Below are 21,050 nucleotides of genomic sequence, written 5' to 3' on the forward strand. Positions count from 1 at the left end.
GATAGATGCCATGCTCCTCCTGACAGTCTGGTAAAACCCGGATAAGGGGATACCAGGCTGGAAGGGAAGAAATGCAATTCCACCAACCTCCGTGTGCCCACACCCCCGATAGGAGGGAGCCTTCATGCTGGGAAGCATAAAGGGTTAGGCGCCAAAGGTTCCCCAGACTGGAGGGGAAAAGAGGTGGAGGTGTCCGGAACAATAGAATTCCGGAATGGAGCAGGATTTTACAGGTGATCCATTGACAATGAGTCTTGAGATTAATCTCTTTGGGATTTAAGCTCCTCAACTTTGACTTGACCGAAATGGTCGAAAAATGCAATTGTAAGCTAAAACTCTTACATTCTAGTAATATTCAATCATTTACCTTCAATGTGCAACAAACGTGAAGTCTCTAGCACAATATTTCGATTTATGGTGAATTTTTGAAAAAACTTTTCCTTACATCCGCACTAACTCTGCTGAAAATCTTGTAAGAGCATGACGCCATCTCATCCAAACACGTGTGTGTTCATCATCCATCAGAGTGGACAAGACAACAAGAGCATCTCATTTTCTTTCTCTAAAGGAACGCGATTTCAACCATACAATATTTCCATCTATTTCTCCTTAACCATTGTTGTCGTGATGTATGTACAATCACCACTACTTGCATTGCCATGCAAGCATTCTAATCATGTACTCATAATGTTCCAACGAATCTTCTGTATCAAACTGTGTGTATGTTTCTGTTTGTGAAGACGCCAAATGTCTCGCCACTCCGATGGACAACGAACACACGAACACGCACGTTTGGAAGAGACGGCGTCAGGCTCTTACAATCTCAGAAATTCTTTAGTCATTTTGTCGTAATTTTTGCACAGTTTTCTGTTAGCCGTTACATAAAGTTTTATATATGAAAATGTGTGCAATTTCATGTAGAATACACCAAAAAATAACTCATGGTTGTAGCTTTTATCAAGTTTGACATATTTTCACATAAATCACGGTAAGTGCCAAAATTTCAACCTTCGGTCAACTTTGACTCGACCAAAATGGTTGAAAAATGCAGTTGTAAGCTAAAACTCTTACATTCTAGTAATATTCAATCATTTACCTTCATTGTGCAACAAACGAGAAGTCTCTAGCACAATATTTCGATTTATGGTGAATTTTTGAAAAAAACTTTTTCCTTACGTGCGCACGTGCTAACTCCGCTGAAAATCTCAGAATTTCTTTAGTCAGTTTGTCGTAATGTTTGCACCATTTTATATTAGCCGTTGCATAAAGTTTTATATATGAAAATGTGTGCAATTTCATGTACAATACAAAAAAAAAAAATAACTCATGGTTGTAGCTTTTATCAGTTTTGAAATATTTTCATATAAATCACGATGAGTGCCGAAATTTCAACCTTCGGTCAAATTTGACTCGACCGAAATGGTAGAAAAATGCAATTGTAAGCTAAAACTCTTATATTACTAGTTACATTCTAGTAATATTCAATCATTTAACTTCATTTGGCAACAAACGGGAAGTCTCTAGCACAATTTTTGGAAAATACTTTTTTTTTATGTCTGCATGTTACAAATTCATGCATCATTTTGTGATAATATTTTCTCTGTGTTGCTTTGATCGTTTTATAATTTGTTATATACCAAAATCATCGCAATTTAGTGTACAATACAACAACAAAAAATAACTCATTAGCTTTAACCGTTTTGCTCACAGCGCAATTTGTATACAATTATATATGAAATTTTTTTTCACACTATCATATATTCCAATATGATAATGATATTTTTTTTCATTTCTGATGGTTGCATACTAAACTTCAGGCAATGAGAAAAAAGGAGCCAAAAATGAACTCTTAATCTTAAAAACTAAGCATGCTGTGATTTTTTGAAAAAAACTTTCTTTCTGCTTTGGCGCTAAGTTTCAAACCCCGCTGGCATACAGCAGACACTTTTGTAAATAGAGGCTCGGCGTTTAAGGGCTAATCTTCACACTCCCCTATATTCTTACATCAACCATTTATTTCTTTTTTTAAGGGTAATGTATTAAGCTAACTTTTAAATGAAATTACAGTAACTTTAATTTCATTTAAAAGTTGGTTTAATTCTGAATTTCCATCTTTTGATATCTAACGTAAGAATAACTTCTCTCTCTCTCTCTCTCTCTCTCTCTCTCTCTCTCTCTCTCTCTCTCTCTCTCTCTCTCTCTCTCTCTCTCTCTCTCTCTCTAAATAATTCATAAATAATTTAACTTGATATTTCAAGAAAGGACAATCTCTCTCTCTCTCTCTCTCTCTCTCTCTCTCTCTCTCTCTCTCTCTCTCTCTCTCTCTCTCTCTCTCTCTCTCGTTCATAGTTAGCGCTCACACATTTTTACAAATTATTTCTCTGTACGTCTTTACCAGTACAGTAGATAGTTTAAATTGATCTAATTTTACCCGTACCATCTACAAAGTGTAAATGTGCTAGTGTAGCAAATACATTCTAAAACTTAAAGACACAATAACTAAGAGTTGTATTAGTCAAAATAAAAAACACTTTGTTCATGAAAAAGCATTTCAGAACAAAGAGAAAGAGACATAGAATAAAGAGGTTATTAAAAAGAGGTTGAGAAGGCTTCTAAAAATAGATCGGTCAGAAGGGGAGAGAGACAGAAATTCTCTTCCAACTCTCTGTTTTTATGCCAACCATTTATTTCTTTTTTTTTTTTAATGGTAATGAAATTATAGTAATTTTAATTTCATGTAAAAGTTAACTTAATAATTTGGGAGCATGGTTAGGGTCATATTTAGTTTAAACTTTAGAAATAAGCATTTATTAGCATTTTTAGAGACCATGCCAAACTTACTTGAAAATTCACCTTCCATGAGGGGTTCTGGAATCTAACCTCACGTAAGTTCAGGGTATGGCTGTATTTAGTGTTTGAACTATTAAAATAGGTAGTTATAAGCGTTTTGAGAGGAGGGATCTTTGGTGTTTGAACTGATAAAATAAGCAGCTATACGCATTTCTAGAGGGGAGTGTCAAGTATCCGTGGATTTTAGCTGTTCGTGGGTGGTTGTGGTCCCTATCCCCCCCCTCCCAGAATACTGGGGGTCGACTGTATGTAATCTCCTTCCATACTTTTACTGAGGCCTGTAACTCATAGAAACAGTTTAAAATGAGCTCTTTCACCATTTAAACTTGCTGCATGTTGCATATTTCACACATGTCTGGGAACCAATCAAATTCTCCTGGCTCATGGCAGGTAATTATGAGCCATTTCCACAGGCAAAAAGCAGTTTGAGAAATTCGCTGTGGTGCAGGTAATCTGTAGTTCCTGAGTACTAGCAGCGCAGTAGTAGTAAAAGGAATAAGTATTTATTAAAAATTAGGTAGTGTTAGCTACCTAAATCACTGTATTGGCAACAAACCTATATCACTGTATAGGCAACAAACAATTGAAATAAAACACGCTGACATGGCCAAAAGTACATGTCCATAATATGATGTAAGGTAACATGATCAATGGGTCATATCCATAAAATAGTAGTAATATATTAAAATATTAATTCACAGTCACAGTACAGTAAACCTCCCGTATTCATGTTCTCACAATTTGTGGACTCACCTATTCGGGAATTTCTGTATGGAACATATATACGCATTATTCGCTGAAAATTCGCCCATTCACGGTATATTTCAGTGAGAATTATTCACTAATTACTGTATTTTCATATTTTCCCGACTAAATACACTTTTTTTGATAAAACTATTAAAATACTCAGGTACCTAGATAGTGCTCTTGAGTTACGATAATTCGATTTTACGAGGGGGTAAGCAGTTAATATTGATATGACAATATTTAGAAAAATTTTTAAATTTAGCTTGGGTGCAGGCAGCAGCTTACAATCAAGCAGCAAGAGAGACCAAATTATGATAGACCAACTTCTTTTCCTCAATCTCCTGATCCCATCTTCTAGTTAAAAGTAAAAGAGAATGATAAAAGTACTGTATTGTTAGTAACGTTATACTCTTGCATAAATGCGTACAGCCTTAAACAACCGAACGAGAAACTGTTGTTTTGCTTATATAACCGAACTGGATAACAACAGCCTCTTTGCTTGCACTTCAACCATCGTATGGTAGTAAACATTTACCATAGTTATAGTACAAATGACGTTAAGTAGAATAGGACTGATATATTTTTACATTACAGTATACCTTTATTCGGTATGGGTAAAAGATCAGCAAGGAAATATACTGCTAAATTTAAGCTGCAAGTTGTAGCCGAAGCTGAGAAAACAATGTTCATCTGCTAATGACTATAAATTATCGTGCATCAGCAACATGGATGAAACTCAACTGTAAATAAATTGGAGAGAAAGTATTTTAATCAAAACTACTGGGCATGAAAGAACACATATTACTGCTATTTTTACGCCGATAAATGATAAATACATAAAGCTCATATTATGATGATATCGAGTGAAAATAGCGAACGAAATCTTGATTTTTTTTTACACAAAACAAACATGCCCCCAACTGGCCAACATCATCTATTAACGAAAAAATAGCTAAATTAATTTCACAATGAGACATATTTAAGTTATATTTCAACTTAAAAACACTTTGTATAATGAAAAATAACCTTGCCCCATATAAATAAAGTATCTAGAGATTCATTTACGCTAACCAGAAGGAAGAAAAGCGCTCTGAACTGAGTTCAGTGCAGCAAAATAAACTTACTGCATAATCGATTTCCAAACCAAATCATTGATCAGTATGATTGCAATTTATAATGCAAAAGCAAAATAAGAATATATACAATATTATTCGATGCAATGAATTAAAGCATAACATATTAAAAGATCCATGTAAAAGATGCATATTTGTTGTGATGATGTTGTATAATACAATATTAATATGTGAATATAGAGTACAGTATAATGTAGGCTAGGCTACCATATATGTATACGATATTCATAGTGTAGGCTAGGCTAATTCTTGTTTGTTATTCAATTTCTCTTTGTATTGAATTATCATAAGTCACTCTGCATGAACTTCCAGAATTAGCTGATATTAATAATTGCCATACGGTGTATGTATAGAGTATACTTTAAAGTGTAGGCTAGGCTACCATACTGTATACTGTATGTATACATGGTACTGAATACCCTAGTGTAGGCTAGGCTATATTCGAGATACGTTTTTCCAACAAACAATGGGTTTTTGGAACCTAACCCCTTCATAAGTAGGATAATACCTGTATAAGCATTTCTGGGCTCGACCTGTGTCACCCAGTGAAATGGTTCCAATAGCACACATTTCTAGGTATAACTATTGCTAAATATACCAGAGAAAAAAGCTATCCATAATGCCGGGGTTACTACCCCCGGATCGAGCACCATAATGGTGTCAGTATGCACTAGGGGTGAGTGGAAACCACTATCACAGGTCTTCATCCTATAGATCTCTCTATTCTCAAAGTCCCAAATTTGGGGGTGCCATACCAAGGATTGCCTCCCGCTCACCCACTGGGAGCCCTCCGCGGCCGCCATCTTCATTCCAATCTTAGCACAAGCCACGCGAACACGTAAAACTTTTTGCTTTGTGATTGTGTTCTGTTTTTTGGCAGCTCATCATGTCTTCCACCGAGATTTTCCCACCATCTAAGTTGAGTACTATTTCTGATTGGTTTGTTTAACGCAAAGGCATTGTAATTATGAATTGTACGTAAATATTGTTTACCAGTGTAAACAGTTCTGTTACGCAGCTGAGCGTGGGCTGTATGTGTGCCTCTTTCCCGTTTTCGACCTTCAATCTCAACTTTTCTATTAAAAGAACGAATTCTAGTTTTTATCTATACTCCATTCAGTTGGAGCTCAATTGGAGAATTTACCATGTCGCTGGTAGGAGATGAGGATCCGGGTATCATGACAGAACTAGGCTACCCCCTTTTCTGATAATAGAATTTGAGTCTTTTCATCGGTCTCCTTCCTCCACCAGCAAGCTGGTACCTTCTCGATGGTGTAAATTATTTGATCATGATGATAGCTGATATGTACAAGGATGGATGTAATGTCCATTCCTGGATTAATTTATGCATGTGATTCGGCATCAGGGGAGGCCATTTTGGTACCTAACGTTACCAATATAACCCATGTTTCCTGGACCTTCTCTGCTGCCGAGTCAATTATGTATTTATATATGTATTTATATATGTTAATCTTTAGGCTAACCCACATCACGAATGGTTGACTTATATATTTTTGTTGTTCATACTAGGTAGTTTTAATTCTAATATAAGGTAGTTATTTAGCCTAACCTACAGAGGCTAGGCATGACAGTGCTCTTACACGATGTTCAGGCTACCTAGCTCTCCCGACCAGGCCATCTTACGGTTTTGGGAGTTAGGCTAGTGAGGGAGTTCTCCCGTTCACACTTAGCCCACCTGACCAGGCCGTTAGGTTTTTGGAAGGTGAGGTTAGGTTAGTGAGCGAGTTCCTCATTCACATTTAGCCCACCTGGCCAGGCCGTTAGGTTTTTGGAAGGTAAGGTTAGATTAGTGAGAAGGCTCCTCACTTCATATTTTGCCACCTGACCAAGCTGTCTCGGTTTTGGGTTTTGGGGAGTGTGGCTGAGTTAGGACATAGGTCCTTCTCTCCCCACACCAGTGGCATTAATCCTGGCCTTCCTGACCATGCCAAGAAGCTTTGTTTTTTGGAGGGTAGGCTAGGATCAGTTAACTCCGTATTTTCGTGTATGTAGCCGAGTCCCCCCCTTTTTTACCATAACGATTAGAATTTGGCGGCGTTGCCTGAGCGACACCCTCGTAAGAGGAAAGCTGTTCACTTGCGTTCGGCACCCCCGTAAGGAGGTTATAGTTGGCTTCCGGAGGGTGCTACCCACCTGACCGGTCGCTATTCGCCGGGTTTCCGCCACTCAACTACCTTTCCCCTACGGGCGGTGTTTCATTAGCTCGCTTCTAATTGCTTTTAGTAGTTAGTAGCTGGAGCGTCGAACATTGTCCCGTGGATGCATAATAACAGTTACAATATGTTAGAATTCATTTCTCCGCTGGGCTAGTCTGATCTTTCGTTGTTTTTTGTCCACTTAACCACTCCGGTGGATATGGTTCACAGTTGTTTGGCGGTTTCCATTATATGGTTTCCGCCCTGGGCGTTTGAGAAGGGGCTATATGCGACCCCCCTACTCCACCCCTATTACGCCGATCCCATGAGACACAATGAGATTTCAGTGACTAATCATGGCGGAGTATCATAGAGTACCTGTTTATAACATATACAGTATATAGTAGTTAACCATTCGGTAGTATAATCTATGTTTTTAGACTTTTGTTGCTGGACTCAGTTCCGGCGGGTTTTGCCTTGTTGATTCACATGTATCATCACCCATAATCTATGTTAAGGTAAACTGTGGCCGCCGGACTTAGTCCGGCGGGTCTTGCCTTAATGATACTCATGTACCATCATTCCACTTACAGATGGTACGTTGTCAGGAGCCAGGGTGCTCGGCCGTTCTCCAGCAACCCTGCGGCCACGAGGTGTGCCGCTCGCACTCCAGCTGTGCAGTACATGTTGGGGACCTGACCGTTTGGCACCCGGATGGCTGTGAAATTTGCTACGCTCTTTACGAGCTAGTGTCCGATGAGTCAGTAAGTGATAGGAGACTGCTAACCTTTAGTCTCCTTTTTGATTTTGATGGCTCATATGTATATATACGAAAATTGGGAGAATATTTTCTGTAAGTCCTACCTTCTCTTCCAGTCTAACCCAGCAATCCGTGCCTCTTCGCTGTCGACCCTGAAGACCTGGGTCGGCGGATTTGGGAGGCACGTTGCGTCTGGCAACCCCTACGTGCTGTTGGAGGAGATCTGTAATCTCCTCTATCCAGGTGCCCGGATCTCCGCCGCGACAGCCGGGGAGTTGGCGCCCCACTCATCGAGAAGATCAGGCAAGAGACGCAACCCTCCCAAGACGACAACCTGTGCGGAGAGGTGGCGGAAGAGGTGGCGGCTATTAACATCCACCTGGAACCCATGAGCGTGGATGACCAACAGGTAGAAGGTAGGGTGGTAAGTGAGGCAGGTGAGGTTAGTTTAAATAGAACCCTATTTAGTTCACCTTCTTCTTCTTCCTCTTCCTTCCAGGGATTTCAGAAGTCAGCTAACCTTGGGGACAGATCTCAGTCTGTTATGCCCAAGGTGAAATCTCTGAAAAGAAGGACTTACCAAAGTCCTCTAGACCTCAAAGGTCTAATCCGCCAGCTCCCTCTAGGTCGTCACTGGCTCCCAAACCGGTGACGTCCTCAAGTAAGGCTACTCCCTCTTCTAAGGGGTCGAGGTCCAGAGATTCAAAGGCTAAGCCCCCACAGCCTAGCTTTGACTCCGAGGCCTTTGTCGAACTGCTGATGCAGAGGATCGACTCCAAGGTAGAAGCTAGGCTACAAGATCTTTCGACTCAGCTTGTCACAAGCTTGCAGACCTCCGGAGAGTCAGTGCTGTCATTGGCACAAAAGGTGCAGGCCCAGGAAAGCTTGCTCTCCGGATTCATTCGATCCGGAGCAGCACAACAATCACATGTTGTCCCGGATGCCTCCAAACTGCCCCCCTTTGATAAGGGAAACCCGTGGCGGCTGGCCCTGCATGCTCCCCTGCATAATGGCACACTGACCATTGAAGGTTTGGGCACTCGTCGTCTGGAAGAACTGGAGTTCTTTCCAGCCGACCTAGTGCCTCCCTATCCAGGCTTTGCCAGGTTAACTGAGGAAGCCTGGATTAGGTCTGATAAGGTCCCTAAAGAAACAGTCATTTTTCCCAGAGACCAAGCTCAATCCACCCTAATGCGCGCTCTCACCGACTGGGAGTGCGAGAACACGAAACTTACTCCCTTTAAGGGAAGTTTCATGATATTCTCCGTAGGTGACGCCATCCCTACCCCTGCACTACTAAGATTGCAGAGCTGACCCTCCAGGCTGGGATAGATGGCAAGCCTATGCCTCAACTCCGGAGACAGATCCTACTTCCCTTCTCTTCCCGGAGATTCGGAGCGTTGGTTGGGAGCTCCGGCAACTTTTACGGTTGGGAAACTCGATCCCGAGTGTGCCTCCACCCTGTTCAGCGAGCATCTTCCCAGAATTCCGGAGGCTCTGCTCAAGGCGGAGTTTGAGGCTAAGTGCAGGTTGAGTCGCTCCCTGCATTCCGTCACCATCTCAGAGGTAACGGCATTAGCTTATAATGACGAACCTCTGTTTCAGGTCCTCACGAAGTCGTTATTGGCGTCCTTCCAATCGGACCTTTATGACCTTGTGGTTGCGAGACAGAACTGCCGGAAACACATCTTCGCAGACGCCACCATCAGGCATGAGCCCAATAGACTCATGAAGAGCTCTATCTGGGGACCTAACCTCTTCCCAGAGGATGAGGTCAGTAATGTTATGGCAGATGCAACTAGAGCGAACCAGAGCCTTCACTCTCGCTGGGGTCTTCCTTTCAAAAGGATGTTCTCTGAGATCTCCGGACCTCAACCTAAGGAAAGGAAAAGGTTCAGCAAGCTGGCTCAGCAAGCTTCTGCTCCGCCAGCTTTCGTGACGTCCCCAGCTTTCAACGCCTCGTTTGAAAGCCAAGGGGCGTTTCGGGGCTACAATAGGCATGCGAGGGGAAGCAGGGCTAGAGCCGCCTACAGAGGTAGAGCAGTATCCAGACCTCTCTCACGTGGAAGAGGAGGCCGTGGAAGCAGAGGAAGTAAGGCCTCCCAATTAATGAGACCCCACAGGTAGGCGGGAGATTATATCTCTTCAGGGACCATTGGACCTTCAGCCCATGGGCCCACAGCATAATCTCCAAAGGTCTGGGATGGAGCTGGAGCATGGGGCCTCCTCCGCCAGTCAGATTCCATCAACATCCATCCAAAGACTTACTGGACTTTGCAAAAGAACTTCTGCAAAAGAAGGCAATAAAGAAAGTCAGACGCTTGAAATTTCAAGGCTGTCTGTTCAGTGTCCCGAAGAAAGACTCAGACAAGCAAAGAGTAATTCTGAACCTGTCTCGTCTCAACTTATACATTCAATGCGACAAGTTTCGCATGCTTACAATCTCGCAGGTACGGACCCTACTTCCCCGTGGGGCCGTCACCACCTCTATAGATCTTTCAGACGCTTATTATCACGTCCCGATTGCGAGAAACTTCTCCCCTTACCTAGGGTTCAGACTAGGAAAACAAGCATACTTGTTCAGAGTCATGCCATTCGGGCTCAACATAGCGCCCAGAATCTTTACCAAACTGGCAGAGACAGTAGTCCAAGAGCTACGGGCCCAAGGGATTATGCTGGCCGCATATCTGGACGATTGGATAATTTGGGCATCCAACATCAAGGAATGTCGAAAAGCAACTTTCACAGTAATTAACTTCTTGGAATACTTGGGTTTCCAAATAAACAGGAAGAAATCCCGTCTAGTTCCGGCGGCTCAGTTTCAGTGGTTGGGAATCCAGTGGGACCTAAACACACACAAACTGTCACTTCCGCCAGCCAAAAGGAGGGAAATAGCCAAAGCTACCAGACAGTTCCTCAAAAACAAAAGAGCCTCTCGTCGTACCCAGGAAAGAGTTCTAGGCTCTCTTCAGTTCGCTTCAGTAACAGACTTGCTACTAAAAGCCAAACTGAAGGATATAAACAGGGTATGGTGGAAACGAGCCAACAGCAGAAACAGAGACAAGCTGTCTCTGATTCCGCAGATATTGAGGAAGAGGCTTCGGCCATGGTCGACAATCAAGAGTTTGGCAAGGTCAGTGCCTCTTCAATTTCCCCCTCCATCGCTAGTGCTCCATACGGATGCTTCCCTAAGCAGATGGGGAGGATACTCCCAACACAAGAAAGTTCAGGGAACATGGTTGACAGTATTCCGTCAGTTCCATATCAACATTCTAGAGGCAATGGCAGTATTTCTAACATTAAAGAGACTGCGTCCAGCCAGACAGATTCACATCAGACTGGTGCTGGACAGTGCAGTAGTGGTGCATTGCCTAAACAGAGGGGCCTCCAAATCAAGCCATATCAATCAAGTAATGATTGCAATTTTCTCTCTGGCAAGGAAACATCTTTGGCACCTGTCAGCTACCCACCTGGCAGGTGTTCGGAATGTCATTGCAGATTCACTGTCCAGGACAACCCCACTGGAGTCGGAATGGTCCTTGGACAGGACATCGTTCGAGTGGATTTGTCTTCAGGTACCGGGTCTCCAGGTAGACCTGTTTGCCACAGAGAGCAACCACAAGCTTCCGTGTTACATTGCTCCCAATCTAGACCCTCTAGCTCATTCCACAGATGCGATGTCAATCGACTGGAACAGATGGCAAAGGATCTATCTGTTTTCACCTATAAACCTGTTGATGAAGGTTTTACACAAACTCAGATCATTCAAAGGTCAAATAGCACTTGTGGCACCCAACTGGCCGAAGACCAGTTGGTTTCCTTTACTGCTAGAGTTGAAGCTCCGGCACAAACAGATCCCCAATCCAAGATTGACACAAGTAGTGCAAACTTGGACTGTGTCAGCTTCCTCAAGAATTCTGAATGCCCTAGCTTTATGGACTTCATGAAGTTTGCAGCTCAGAAAGACGCTAACATTGACCCTCTTAATGCACTGTTCATAGAGTCAGGTAAGAGGGAATACACTCTCAGACAATATGACTCAGCAGTTAAAAAGTTAGCATTATTTCTAAGGGAATCTGAAGCTCAGAAAATGACCACGAATCTAGCAATCTCTTTCTTCAGATCATTTACTATTACTACAACAAAATCTGCTTTAAGAAAAATATTTTTACATGGCTTTAATATTAACTTTACAGACTCATATTTTTCGTCAATTCCTAAAGCATGCGCTCGTCTTAGACCAGCAACCCGTCCACACACGGTTTCCTGGTTCTTAAATGATGTACTTAAATTGGCATCAAGACACTGATAACGAATTATGTACATACCTGAGTCTGTTAAGGAAAATGTTATTCCTAGTAAGTCTAGCCTCAGGGGCTAGAATTTCTGAACTGTCTGCTCTTTCTAGAGAACCGAATCATGTTGATTTCCTCCCGTCAGGAGAAGTTCTGTTGCCTCCGGATCTCAGTTTTCTAGCAAAGAATGAGGATCCACAAAATAGATGGTCTCCTTGGAAGATTATTCCCCTTCCACAGGATCTGTCTTTATGTCCAGTTAACACTTTAAAAGCTTATTTAAATAGAACTTCTGAGAGAATTTCAGGCCCTCTTTTTGTTAGGGAAAATGGAGGTACCATTTCCTTAAAGGCCATCAGGCAACAAATTCTTTATTTTATTAAACAGGCAAACCCGGATTCAGTACCCCAGGTACATGATATTCGGGCAGTGGCCACCTCAGCTAACTATTTTCACAATATGAACTTTGATGACCTTAAAAAGTATACGGGCTGGAAATCACCAACAGTATTTAAACGCCACTATCTTAAGTCCCTAGAGGCTCTTAAATATTCCACGGTAGCTGCAGGAAGTATTGTTCCTCCTGGTCCAGCTCAAGACTAGTTTATGTAACTTTTGTTTTTCCTTATTGTTTGTAATTACCTATCGGTATATTCTCTCGCCTACCTGCCTCGCTTGCTTGCCCTGCTTTCTAACGTCTAGGTCAGGTCTGCTTCACAGCCTGACTCCTGCCCATATCATGGATATCCTGTTTTTTAAATCATAATCTGTTAGCCTTAAGTGTCTTGGTGTTGGTTATTTTATATTTTTAGACTGTGTGCCTTATAGTTTTTAATTATGTTTTTTGAACTTATATTTGGGATTATTAAAACACAGTAATTTTCTCTTAGTTTTATTTAGCTCCATTAAGGTAATCTTTGGAGGGTACCACCAAGCTATTGTATGGCTGATTCTCTGTTACTATTTCACTGGGTGACACAGGTCGAGCCCAGAAAAGGGATTTTGAGAAAGGAAAAATCTATTTCTGGGGGAAGACCTGTGTCACCCAGTGACCCATCCCTATACTTCCTTTCCCACCTGGGTAGCATACCAAGCTTGGAGGGTGCTAATCTTGGGATGAAGATGGCGGGCGTGAGTGGTAGTGAGCAGCGAGCGGGAGGTAATCGTTGGTACGGCTCCTCCAATTTTGGGGCTTTGAGAATAGAGAAATCTATAGGATGAAGACCTGTGATAGTGGTTACCACTCACCCCTTGTGCATACCGACACCATTGTGGTGATCGATCCAGGGGTAGTAACCCTGGCATTATGGATGGCTTTTTTCTCTGGTATATTTAGCAATATTATACCTAGAAATGTGTGCTATTGGAACCATTTCACTGGGTGACACAGGTCTTCCCCCAGAAATAGATTTTTCCTTTGTCAAAATCCCTTTTCTAGGATAGAAGATCAATTTCTCCCTTCCTTCCTTCCTTCCTCTCTCTCTCTCTCTCTCTCTCTCTCTCTCTCTCTCTCTCTCTCTCTCTCTCTCTCTCTCTCTCTCTCTCTCTCAGGAAAAGATACTGCTAATTTGAGTCTCTTTACATATGCACACTGTTTGTGTGTGTGTGTGTTCATAGTGCTTTAAAAATGCGTAGTAAAGGTAGTAGTACATCTTTGGAAAACAAAGAAAAAGCCTTTTTGTTGTTGTCAGTTGTAGTAAAGAGAAATGTATTAACATTCCTCGAGAGATTAAAGGGATAAACCCCTCTCTCTCTCTCTCTCTCTCTCTCTCTCTCTCTCTCTCTCTCTCTCTCTCTCTCTCTCTCTCTCTCAGCGTGCCAGCACAAGAATGGTTGAATGTAAGTCATAGTGGTAATCTCTCTCTCTCTCTCTCTCTCTCTCTCTCTCTCTCTCTCTCTCTCTCTCTCTCTCTGGCTCAAAAACAGCAGAATGGTAAAATTTTGGAGGGTTTTTTTTTATGAAAGACTCAATAAAAATGCAGGTTACATCATTTTCAAGATACCCAAAGGAGACTCAAAGGATCAAAAGTAAGGTTTTCTTACGATTTTTTATGATTATTTCGGTTCATGACGATTTTCGGCTTACGATACGGTGTCAGAACAGAACCCCCGTCGTAAACCGGAGACTGCCTGTACTCCTAAATTCTCGTCTTGCAGGAAACCTACTGGCTCCCAATTTTAACAAATGTAAGCCTACCCAATAATCGTTTAAAGATCTAAAACTTTTCACTGGGTCTTAAAACGAAGTACAGTAACGCACCAAGATAACAGACCAGGGTATATTGTACTTTCTGAATATATTGCTGTGAAATGGAAGTATCAATTTGAGGGTTTTCACCTCCAGATCGAGCACCCAACTGTTTTTTTCAAATCAGGTGCCAAAATGAATGCTGGGAGTTTGAGTGAGGGAGAAAGCACATCACCCACGCATGAATACATGTTTATGTTTACAGTACACTGCAGCCTCACTTTACAGTATTGTACTGTACACTGTCCTGCAGTTTATATTAACCTGTTAAGCATCCTTTTTGAGAGACATTGGCGCTCTCTTATCATCATATTTTCTAGTTCCTAGAGCGGTTGTTTAGTCTATACTAATTTTTGTTTTTTGTGTGTTCTTTTTTTACATTGATATGGATTTTTGTATAAAGATATTAGGATAATAAATAATGTAGAATAAGAAGAGATGAAAGAATTTATTTTGCATTAGGAAAAATGAAAGAATTTATTTTGCATTTTTATATCCTAAAGATTACAGTATAGGCATGAAACATAAAAGGGAAAAAAATCATTCTTTTGAATGCCATTCCCTGCAACATAGAGCTAGTAGATTAATGAGCTGTTTCATTTCATTTTCATTTGTGTCATACCATTTTAGTGCACTTGATGTTGTAGGCAAACTTTCTATATGTTCATCTAGAAACTGGATGGAAAATCTGTTCGTTACTGCTAAAACATGCTCAGTGACTGTCATCAAAAACACCTCTAATAAAAACTCCAAAGGATTTCCCTTATCCTGAACACTAAATTTCATACCTTTGGGTTAACAAAAAGTAAAGGGAACTCCATGGGTTTCCCTTATCTTGAACAGAAAATTTGTGGAATCTGCAGCAGAGAGAGAAAGAGAGTAATTTTTGTGCTTATCACGGAAAAGGTGCCATTACTGTATTTCCTTTTATTGTAGTCATCATCATTCTCTGCAACGAGTAGTGATAATATCTCTTTAGACCAGAAGTGTAGCGGGAGGTGGAGATCATTGTCCTCTTGTCAGGCTGACTTTCCCCATACAAAATAAGTTGCCATTTACTAATTTAGCTCATAGTGTTACGAACTGACATCCCTACAATTTGTATAAGAGAGAAGAGCATTTCAGACTGAATTCAGTAGCGCACCATCCTTGAAAAAGATAGGATGTGTTACTCCGCTGGAGGTGTTGTGATATGGGATGCGGCTGATGGAAATATGCCGTCAGTAATGCTTAACGGGTTAATAATAAGGCTTTTTTCTTACTTTACAGGTACTGTTTGCTTATATAAATATACTTTATAGCAAAAAGGACAATGGAACGACTTCAATACTATGAGAAAAAAAATTACTAACTTTATTAGTTGTCACACTTCTGTAAGATGTTTATTTAATTTGTGTTAAAGATTCATTTAATTTGTATTAACCCTTTCATATCTGCATAGTTATCACATCACTGAGGGCACATGAGCCCCGATGTGTCTGGGAGCTTCGACAGTGCGAAAAAATAATTATTTTGAAAATTCAGCAAAAATTGAAATTTTATGCCAACAACGTTCATTTTGCTGTCCTTTTTTCTAAATGTTTATATTTTATGGTGGAATAGTCAGAATAAGAGTCCCAGCCCTCTAAATACAAAAAAATGTGAGTTATTTCAAAAAAAAAAAAAATCTTTACTTATTTTCATATTTTCGTTCAGAACCCAAAAAATATGAATGTCAGGCGAATGAATTATTTTTTATGAGAAAGCCAATAAAATTCTCTAAATATCGACATATAAAAGAATTGAATAAGTCCAGCTGGTGAAAAAATTGATAGAAAAAAGAGCAAGAAACAGATGGCGTATGGTGAGAATTATCATGAAGAAAATTTTTTTTTTTAAGAGCCCTATCTCGGTTATTTTTCACAGAAATTACTTTGTAAATATACGAAAAAGTAGAGGAAAAGTTGAAGAATAAAGGGAAAGTCAAGAAAATGGCTTTGGTAACGGCAACAGTTCCATTTTGACGTTATAAATTGATCTAAAAAAAAAAAAAAAAAAAAAGTTACCGTTGTCAACATTATTGTTCGTAGCTCAAAAACTATAACAGTTAGGCGAATGAATTATTTTTTATGAGAAAGCCAAGAAAATTCTCTAAATATCGACATATAAAAAAATGAAAACGAATAAGTCCAGTTGGTGAAAAATTGATAGATAAGTGGGTAAGAAACAGAGCGCCAGGCATAAGGTGAGAATTATCGCTAGACATTTTTTTTGAAGAGCCCTACCTCGGATTTTTTTCATAGAAATTACTTTGTAAATATACAAAAATGTAGAGGAAAGGTTGAGGAATAAAGTGAGAGTCAAGAAAATGGCTTTGGTAACAGCAACAGTTTCATTTTGACGTTATAAGCTGTTGAAACAAAAAAAAAAATGTTACCGTTGTCAACATTATCGTCAGTAGCTCAAAAGCTATAACAGTTGGGTAAATGAATTATTTTTTATGAGAAAGCCAACAAAATTCTCTAAATATCGATATATATGATAATGAAAAATGAGATTCAGAGCCCTGCCTAAAATCCAGACATCTCTTATGTGATGCACTAACAAATTTCCGCTAGTTTTACCGTAAAAACTTTGCGAAAGCATGTTGAAACTGTTCTCGATTGACGCCGCTGTATGTAAACAGCCACACGTGTTTACCCAGCCTCTCGTACGCATGGTCTCTGACAGAAGTGTGGCCTGTCAGGCCTGCGGGTGCGATCAGCTGATGTCATTGTGAGAATTTTACTACGCCATGGATTTTGCATGCGCAGTAGAGGAACTAAAAATTTATAGAAAATAGAGGATACCAAACAGAGTGTTTCCAATAATGTAATCCTACATTTTATAAAAAAATGTAAGATACGAGAGAGAAACGTGGGTAGGATCAGCTGATTTCATTGTGGGAAATTTACTATGCCAGGGAATTGCGATGCGCAGTATAGGCACTGCTTGCCTAAATCGATGCCTGAGTTACACGGTCCAAGGTATGCTTTAGCCTATGGAAACCACCAACTGTCCGAAAATAAAAAAATTTACCCCTACCACACATGCGAAAAATGTCGGTAAATTTTACGTACAATTACGTCAGTCAGACAAGAAGGGGGTAGGGGTTATTGTGTAATATGACGTCAATTGGGCAGGAAAGGGTTAAATATGTTAGATATTTTGCTGTGTTTACATTAATATTAAAATTTAAAAATAGGAAATCATTGTTATAAGGAGGGTAGTGTAAGATGACTTTGGGTGTTTTGGGATGATGGTTTCGGGTGTATTTTTGTTGGAAATGATATTAAATTGTTTTAGTATGATAGTTTAAGGTATATTTTTGTTCAAACTATTAAATTAGGCAGTGAACTGTTAAAATAAGCAGTTATAAGCATTTTACAGTAGTTTAAGGGGTACAGGGTATAAATATAACTGTACCTTATGGCAAAAACACACATTCATGTATATATACAATGATATATCGGAGTTGCGTTTGTAGAGGTGTAGGCTCGTGCACTTTAATCAGGTTATCTCGGTGAGCAGTACTGTACTTAGCTTGACTGGTGATATGACGACCGACAAATGCAGTGGTGAACACTATTTCCAGAGGAGACATTGGGGACATGTGAACTCTGTGACAGACCAGTGGGTAATGAGGAGGATAGCTGACATATGTGCTGTTGTCTCATCTGTGTGAGCAGGATGAAGGAAAACTGAGGTAGTCATTGTAAGACAGGAGATAGAGCCCTCTGGTCCTGAGTCCTTTATATTCTATGAGACTAACTAAAAGAGAATTCTTTGAGATTGACTTGTTTTGTGGAGCCCTGGGGCAACCATTGGAGTGGAACTCCTTTGAGGACGAACAGCCGCTACCTTATCAAAAAGTTTGGTTGTATTCTAGTATTTTTTCCATATGTAAAGAACAAATGTTTATTCGTTTTAATTTTTTTTTTGTGTGTGCGAAATGTATTAATGTTGACTGTGTTTAGATAAAACAAAAAGAAAGTGATACCCATGTTATTCAGTAGTGTACTGTTCATACAGTTCACCTACCTTACTGTGTTGTGTACAAGAGAAAAAAAGGGGCTCACTTTATTTTGTACAATGTATTTTTAAATGTTTTAATGCTTTCTATGTTAAGACAACATAGGAAAAAGAAAGTGATACTTGTGTTATTTGGTAGTGTACTGTCCATACAGTACACCAACCTATTGTGTGTTGCATACGAGAGATAAAAGTGGTTTCCTTTTTTTTTAACAGTGTAATTATACAGTATATTTAGCTAAAGATATGGGAAAACAAGCTAGCTAATTGCCATTTGCATCAAGTTTTTAGTTTAAAGTGGGCTAGTTGATGTTTATAACCATATTTAGTGTTTACAGTTATGCGGTTTTGACAAGGTAGGGGGAGTAAGGGTATGGAGTTGCCGATTTAATTCTGTAGAATTTATTTTGACATCTGGGTTTTGGCCTAATCCAGGAGGACCTTAACTCTATTACTGCAGAAACTCAATGGATTACTGAAGCGTATGGAGTAATTTCAACCAAACTTGGTATGTATATGACTTACTATCTGGAAAAGAATACTTTTGGGGTAAGACATCACTAGCACCAAAGGGCACCAGAGGGGTTGGGGGTATGAAGGGTTTCCCTGAAACAGGGCTGGTTCTGCCTGTAGACTTAGTAACTTGGACTTAAAGGGCATCAGGAGTGTCACTATTCATCTCAGCAACATCGAGAACTATGGATTAGACACTAATATCTGTTGTTTTCTGTTATTTTTACATTACCCCTTTCCCACCCCCACCCCCTTTGGGTGCCAGTATTCTTTTCAAGATAGTAAGTCATGTGTATACCGAACTTGGGTATGATAAATTCGTATAGGTTATTTAGTTACTAAGACACCACTGGCACCAAAGGGGGTGGGGGTGGGAAGGGGGTAATGTAAAAATAACAGAAAACGACAGATATTAGTGCTTAATCCATAGTTCTCGATGTTGCTGAGATGAATGGTGACACTCCTGATGCCCTTTAAGTCCAAGTTCAGCCCCGATAGGAAGGGGTGGTGAGAAGGGGTGAAATATAAAATGTCAAAAATGCTGGGCACTGTAATTGAAGCAACTATCTTAACAGGAAAGGGAGAGAGTGGGAGGGAGAGGAAGTGAGAGAGAGTAGAGGGGGTGTTAGGGAGAGAGAGAGAGAGAGAGAGAGAGAGAGAGAGAGAGAGAGAGAGAGAGAGAGAGAGAGGGGGGGGGAGGAAGAGAGAGAGAGAGAGAGAGAGAGGGAGGGGAGAGAGAGAGAGAGAGTGAGTGTATCAGTTGTCATTCAGAGTTTTCCCGGGCAGTGCCAGGTTGGTCAGCTAGTACATCATAATATAAGTACTGCATCAACGATTCAAATAAAATGAAGAAAGTGGACAAATACTTGGGAAAATACAATTGCAACCTCATAGAGAAACAAAAGAAGGTTCCCATCAGCCCCATAGATATTTGTATTCATTTTTTTTAGCTTACCAGATATTGTACTGAAGCCGAATAAATCCATTCTGACTTGAATGACTTCACGGCTAACTCTGATGGGCAGACTTGTGACACATCCTACTGTTTGGAATATTTATAAACAGATCCGTAATGGATATTGGTTTATAAGAAAGGGGAAGACTATATAGCTTCCAACTCCTTATAGTTCCTTTAGATTGGAGATGTTTCTGTTCTCTTTGTGGCATTATTAGTAAGAACAACTTAGTGGTGATCTGGTATTTTAGTTGATTTTTAGTGGATTTGTTTTCATGTTAGGGGTTTGAGTGTGACTTTGTTATTGATTTTCATAAAATTTTTATCATGATTATATATAACCCAAACATTATTAGCATTATGTCCTTTCCAGTGTTAATTTCGTGGTGCTGAATGATTCAGAGTAAAGTTACCATTGTAACATGTGCTCAGCTTTTGAAATTTTTTTGTCCCATATTTCTTGGTTGTTCTGCCATGTGCATTACTGTACATTGTACTTTTCTAGAATTTATGGGTTCTGTATTCACAGTAAAGTAATGTTTCTTTCCAGGCCAATTCTATGTAAGGACATTAGTTATGGAAGCTCATCCAAATGCCCCAAAGGTGATACTTGTCCATTGAGTCATAGCAGTTTTGAAGTTCAGTATCACCCTAATATCTACAAGATGTATAACTGTAAAGCATTTAAGGAAGGTTACTGTGAAAAAGGGGAGTTCTGCGAAAATATCCATAAACCAGGTAAGTTGTGTGTAATATCCATAAATCAGGTAAGTTGTGTGTATTAGAAATCCCTCAACAGGTCTCATACTGTAACTGATCCATTTCAGTACAACCCATTTTTGAAGAATCATGATGGAAAATGTATGTTATATCTGTTGTAAGGAAGGTACTGAGTGACATACTGGCTGGGTGTTGTCTAGTAAAGTTCATCGGTGGTTCCTTACTGAAAAATGAACAAAATCTTCATGGTTGTTATTGGCTGGTGTGAGCCGCAATGTAGTTTCTACACACAAACAAGACAAAACAGAGATTTTTTCAGACATCTGTGCTTGTCGACAGACAGACGGCGATCGTGAGAGACATAATAAACATAATAAAACATATGTCAATGGAAAGGCCAAGAAATTCCACATATGGACATTTGCATGAGATTCGAGACAGATTAATGAATACAATGCAGTAGCATAATATATGGAAATGGCGAGACGTTTGGCGTCTTCACAAACAGAAACATACATACAATTTGATACAGAAGATTCGGTGGAATATTATGAGTACATGATCGGAGTGCTTGCATGGGAATGCAAGTAGTGGTGATTGTACATGAATGGAGACAACAATGG

General features: G+C 40.1%; 1 protein-coding gene across 1 annotated transcript in view; it reads left to right on the top strand.

Annotated features, from left to right (window-relative positions):
• The window catches only part of LOC136856568 (uncharacterized), a 121,832-nt gene that overhangs the window by 73,092 nt on the left and 27,690 nt on the right, over window positions 1-21,050 (top strand). Inside the window, exon 4 of the mRNA XM_067134435.1 lies at window positions 20,258-20,445. Coding sequence (XP_066990536.1) covers window positions 20,258-20,445 — 188 coding nt within the window. The remainder of the gene's footprint in view (window positions 1-20,257; window positions 20,446-21,050) is intronic.

Source organism: Macrobrachium rosenbergii, chromosome 36, assembly GCF_040412425.1.
Source record: "Macrobrachium rosenbergii isolate ZJJX-2024 chromosome 36, ASM4041242v1, whole genome shotgun sequence".
In the NCBI taxonomy this organism is placed as follows: domain Eukaryota; kingdom Metazoa; phylum Arthropoda; class Malacostraca; order Decapoda; family Palaemonidae; genus Macrobrachium; species Macrobrachium rosenbergii.